The 6204-nt window shown below is 41.6% G+C and overlaps 1 protein-coding gene across 1 annotated transcript; it reads left to right on the plus strand.

The window, feature by feature from the left end:
• The first annotated feature begins 1892 nt into the window (after window positions 1–1892).
• Window positions 1893–5045, plus strand: mettl21ca (methyltransferase 21C, AARS1 lysine a). The gene is made up of 5 exons (XM_078257159.1): window positions 1893–1972; window positions 2456–2629; window positions 2726–2871; window positions 3239–3356; window positions 3669–5045. The coding sequence occupies exons 2-5, from the start codon at window positions 2479–2481 to the stop codon at window positions 4052–4054; spliced, it is 801 nt and encodes a 266-aa protein (XP_078113285.1). The 5' UTR covers window positions 1893–1972; window positions 2456–2478; the 3' UTR covers window positions 4055–5045.
• The last annotated feature ends 1159 nt before the right edge of the window (window positions 5046–6204 follow it).

Below are 6204 nucleotides of genomic sequence, written 5' to 3' on the forward strand. Positions count from 1 at the left end.
CAATGTTATTGCTAAAAATGCAAAAGAAAATATTGTATTTATTATTTTCAGACTTTAATGTTCATCACCACTGCATGATGTGGCATAAAAAAAACAAAAATGAAAATAGTACGAGGTCTTCCCTTTCCATCATACAAAGACCTACAGTCATAATCAGGCTCACCTTTGTATAAACATAATAATCACACTGCAGCTGCCCATTTAAAAATCAATTTACAAACATCTTCCATTAATCAAATGCTATATAAATCCAACAAATTTAAGAATTATTTGCAACATTTATCTTTACTTTGGGTAATATTTCACCACCTAAACACTTGAAAGAGGTCAAATAAAGAAAGAGAGGTCATCCATATTGGGCAGTATGTGCTGCTTCAGTAAGATGAGTCACACACAAACGTTGCATGTTTTGGAAACTCACCAGTTAGCTTGATTATCTTGGAACGAGTAAGTTCAAGTCACCTGCTATTAATATGACCTATTAAATCTGATATCTAAGTCATGATTCCAGATCCTCCTAACATTTTCTGTCCTGCCATTCCTTGTGTTTTTGCCCGTGTGATGGATGTGTGCTTGACTGCAGGAACACAAGCTGGATTAAAGAGGAACAAGAGAGGCTATCTAAGCTGGTTGCACTGTGTATCATTGTCAAGCCAAACGAATACTCAACTGTTGAAGACTGCGGCCCTAAAGAGGTATCAGTTAACTTTAGCACTCTTTCAACAGTCTCTTGGTAAAATACAACCTTTCATCGAGAGACAGAGCTGAAATGCTGCCTGGCATCAAGCTTAAAAACTTGTATCTTTTATCTAAATAAGGCTGCTCCACATCAACCCTTCCTGAGGTTCGGGATGGATTTCAAGTTTTGGGATGTGAGTGGATTTAGAACGACGATATCTGAAACTGGGAGGTGATACTTCATGGCCAAGGCTGAATGTAATGGTAATACATGGGTGTTGCATGCCAGCTTGATCCTGTTGCCTCCCATCTCTGGTAAAGCAGTTGAGGTTGTTGCAGGTAAAACAAGCAAGCTAGCAAGTTATTTACGTAGACCTTTGCACAGAGTTGTTTGTGTGTGTGTATCTACGTTTGTGTATGCTTATGTATGTGTATATATACACTTTTTATGTACAAACATATCTGTACATAGTAGTCAAATGTTTGTTCAACTATGTTGTCCTTGTTTTAAGCCATATGTCTATTTCTGTATAATTTATACTGTGAGAGCAACAAAAAAGCTGGAGTCAAATTCCTTGTATGTGTTTACACTTACTTGGCCATTAAAACTGATTCTGATAAGACCTGGCTTTCATCTTCATTTATCTTTACTGTCTGATAACAGTGTTTCAGAAGACGTGACATCAACTTAACAGAAATTCAAATAAGTTAATGAGGCTTTAAATGGTTTGGTGCCAACACACACACACACACACACACACACACACACACACACATTCATGGTTTTCTGCCAAGATGCTCTCAAGCCAAACACATATGCTGTTTTGGTCTGGGGCTGCGTTACCAGTGTAACGCGCAATATGTGTCCGTAGGTTTTAGCACATTATCTTTTCAAATGATATCCAGTATGAGGTTACAGACCGAGGAGGCTTCTGGAAAGCACCAGCAGAGAAGTCCTTAAGCGACACTGGAAGCAAAGATTCATGGCTGTTGGTATCATGACATTCCCGTCATTCCCTCTCTCCTTTTGGCTCCCTCACCGACTCATCTTTGTTTGTGTGTGTGAGCGTGTGCGTGTGTGTGTGTGTGTGTGTGTGTTTGTGTGTACATGCGCTCTGATCTTGTATCTTGCTTGTGTTCATTTCTCCTAGTGAGCACGGCTCTAAAAATACCCTCATGCCCTTGTGATGATGATGGGTGTAACCAACAGGATGCTGAGACTATAACCTCAAAGTCAGAGGTCTCCAGATGCATTGCTCCTGAGGTCCTTCACTGGGAAATAAAGCAGCAGCAGGTAGGCCAAATGTCACAGGTAGGGTGTTTGAGCGTGAAGTTTTCACTTTATTCACACAAGCTGTGTGGGAAGCACTTGCAGAGAGAACTATTTTTAACAAGACTTTGGACGTAGGATGTTAGGGTTTGTGTAACATGTCTCCCATGTAATATTGTGCTCTGTTCCTGGTCACATTAGAGGACTTGTTTTGCCTATTTAGCTGGGTAAACTGTAGGACTGCACTTAAAAGTAAACTAATTATATAAACACAGTAGCTAATTAGTATGTAAAATATCAAAATATATGAACACAAAATCTTGCAAATAATCTTGTATATCCCCTAGTCTGTTCTCACTTTGGTAACAAAGACATGAAAGACACAAGATAACTACTGTAAGTTAAGAGAAAAAGGAATTTAAAAAAAGAAACATTACATTAAAAAAAAAGGTTTAACTGAAGCTCTATCAATCTCTAATGCATATATCTGCTATCTGTCTTTCCAAGTCCAACAGCATACAGGACTTGATATGGATACTTTGTCCACATACTGTGTGGAGGGAACCAGTTATATGAGAAGTGGAGAGGAAGGCAAGGAGGAGGAAGAAAAGGAAGGCGAGGAGGAGGAGAAGGAAGAGGAGGAGAAAGATGGGGGTGAAGAAGATAAAGAGGAAAAAAAAGGTCAGATGAACTATGCAAGCAGGAAGTGAAACATTTCCAAACTCACACTGAGCAGAGACCACAGAGAACTGAGCATCTGACTTTTGTATCATTCAGATGAGTCAGCCATCCAGAAGATACAAAGACCAGCCTGGGCTCCGCGTTTCTTCTACAAAGCAGATAAAGAGGTGTATAATTACGTGGGCCAGGAGATCATCATCAGGTGGGGTCTTGACTCCTATGCAGGCATGATATGGCCAGCAGTGAGTAGCACCTTTTTTGCAACCTCATTCACCACAATATGACAGACAGTACCTGTGTTAATACTATTTTTTATAGGATGGCTCTGTTTACTGATGCAATCACATGCCAAAGTGTTAGTGTCAGTTTTGGATTATGGGGATGTCATATATTGAGATGCTGCTGCCTAAACTCTGAGGCCCCTAGACGACATAATAACCACTGCTTCTTATTCACATACAAAGATCTTGTATCTCATCTTTGTTGCCCTGACCCTCTGGCCCATACTTAACCTGCTCCAGTGATGCTTCAGGAGCCCCGACCCAGAACTGATCTTGGAAAAACACTTATACCGCCCCTGTAACTCAGTCATCTTGATTTCCCCTTAAGGCTCTGGCTCTCTGTCACTACCTGGACACCCATCGCGAACAGTTGAGTCTTATGGACAAGGCGGTCCTGGAGATCGGGGCAGGAACTGGCCTCCTGTCTGTTGTAGCAGCGCTCCTCGGTAAGAAGTTTTTTTGCCATTTGCACAGGTACAGAGTAGAAGTCAATCAAAGAACAAGAAACAAAGATGTGGGGGAGTAATGAGCAGTTAAAAAGAAGAAACACAGAAGAGAACACATCTGGGTGGCTCACACATTGAGGTAAAAAAAAAAAAGTGATGTCAATAGGTCAGTATGTTTGCATGTGGGCTTTAGGTAATTAATATACAGTAGTTCTTCCCAGTGTGTATTAGGGGGTTCAGGTGAAGTACTATGAGTTCAGATGGACTGGGGGCTTGGAGTATCTGAAACAATGAACTTCCTACTGTCCTCAGGTGCCTGGGTGACAGCCACAGACCTTCCAGAGGCCCTGAGCAACCTGAGAGCCAACCTTAACAGCAACACCAGGGGCCACTGCAGATACGCACCCCAAGTGGCAACTCTGTCCTGGAGCGACGACCTGGAGCGCTCCTACCCTACATCCGTCTACCGATACGACTACGTGCTGGCAGCTGATGTGGTCTACCATCACGACTTCCTGGACGAGCTCCTGGTCACCATGAAGCATTTCTGCAAACCAGGAACGACTTTGATCTGGGCCAACAAGGTGAGGTACGAGGCTGATCTGACTTTCATGGAGAAATTTAAAAAGGCTTTCCACACAAGTATGCTGGCTGAAGACGAAGAGATGAAGATCTTCATGGCAACGTGTAGAGAGTGAGAGACAGAAAAGATATGGATGTATTACTCAATGGCCCCTACAGGCCCAGGGACTCCTGAGTCAGAGTCTCTGTTTAAAGTTATTAACATTACTCTTTGGGAAGTCAAAGGGCGAGTATCTGCCACCATTAAAGCAACACTATGTAACTATTCCCCGCTTCGGTCCCCCTACAGGTTGGAAGCGGAATTGTCCATTACATTACATTGTCCAGTTCATTCAAACTACAGATCCGCTACCCGATCTGGCAAACTTGCATAATGTAATGTGATGAACAATTCTGCTTCCAACCTGTAGGGGGACTGAAGCGGGAAAAGTTACATAGTGTTGCTTTAAGTTTTGCATTTGTTGTTTATTTTTCTCTCCAAATAATACAATGGCACAGTGCATTTTTAAGCTATAATAATAATAATAATTAGTAAAGCTATTTAAATTATTTTCACGGTAAAATAGCTCAGCTTTAAGAAAATTCAACCTGCATCACAGGTTTCCTTTGATGGTTTCATATATTAATTTGTAAAATGTAATTAAAGATTGTCCGTTTGGAACTGTAGTAGCAGGAAGGCGTGGGAAGAGACAGCCTCTCTTCATCTCCAGCATAAACAAAATGCTGAATTTCAGTTGCATTTTTTTCATGTTTTCACCCGAACTGTAGTTACTGTATGATTAACCTGTAAAATATCGTTTTTAAAGATGCCAAACAAACACATTTCTCTGTCCACCGGAGGGTCAGATGCTGCTATGTAGAGAGGAGGAGCTTTTACCTGTGTGTGCTTCAGGGCCCATTATCTCGTCATCTGTTATAAAGGCTTTATGACGCTCGCAACCAGCGAGCACTACAGATGGTAAGAAGGGCAATACAGCAAGAGTTTTAGTTTAGTTGTTGCTTGAACTTACACTTTCACTTATTTCCTTTTTTACTCCATGCCATCCTGGTCTGATACCATATTTACTACCTTGTGAAGCACCATATTTGGCCTGAATAAGTCAAACCTACGCTACATAAGGTTCAAGAATAGTTCATTAGAATCAAACCAGTTATGTCTCAGTGTTAACAATTAGTAGACTAATTAATTGACAGGTCATCTTTTCAGTTATTTCTTTTAAGAACAAATGCCAAATGTTTGGTGGTTTCAGCTTCTCAAATGTGCAGATTTAATGCGTTTATATTTCATATATGATAACCTTGAATACAAAAGCGCTTTTGCACACTTCTTTTTTGGGGCAGGTGCGTCGGAAAAGGTAAAGGTTACCAGTAACACTTGTGAAGAAGTCCCACACACTGTCCATTACGCATGCAAATGCTTTATTTCACAACGTTCCGGTCACATAGACCTTCCTCAGGTAGCCTGGTTGACACCAGACCCTTCTCAGTAGTAACTGAGAGTGGTCCAAAAGGGGCGTCACCAACGGACGCCATTAAAATGCCTCTGGGAGCATTGGATAGTCCTTCAACCAATCAGACCAACGATCCGGGTGACGTAGCAGCGACTAATACATCCAAGGCATCAACGGGTTGCTGTGCTTCGGTAGCTGTCATGTTGAATGTAAACAAATCTCAAATTTGCCGGAAGTTCGTCAGGGTTTTCCAGACTGACCAGTCAGTCTGCCCAAGAGCCCATTCAAGCCCATTTGCAATTTTTCCAAATCGAGGCACCAATCATAACCATTGAGGCGGGCTTTACTTGATGACGATAGCGCAGCGACAGCGAGCAGCTTTTTGTTTGCATTCAACATGACTGCCACCGAAGTGCAGCAACCCGTTGATGCAATGGATGTATTAGTCGCTGCTACGTCACCCAGATCGTTGGTCTGATTGGTTGAAGGACTCAGTTACAACTGAGAAGGGTCTGGTGTCAACCAGGCTACCTGAGGACGGTCTGTGTGACCGGAACGTTGTGAAATAAAGTATTTGCATGCGTAAAGGACAGTGTGCGGTAACCTTTACCTTTTCCGACGCACCTGCCCCAAAAAAGAAGTGTGCAAAAGCACTTTTGTATTCAAGGTAATCATATATGAAAAATAAAAGCATTAAATCTGCACATTTGAGAAGCTGAAACCACCAAACGTTTGGCATTTGTTCTTAAAAGAAATAACTGAAAAGATGACCTGTCAATTAATTAATCAACTAATTGTTTTTACTTCAACACTGA

Source organism: Sander vitreus, chromosome 1, assembly GCF_031162955.1.
Source record: "Sander vitreus isolate 19-12246 chromosome 1, sanVit1, whole genome shotgun sequence".
In the NCBI taxonomy this organism is placed as follows: Eukaryota; Metazoa; Chordata; class Actinopteri; order Perciformes; family Percidae; genus Sander; species Sander vitreus.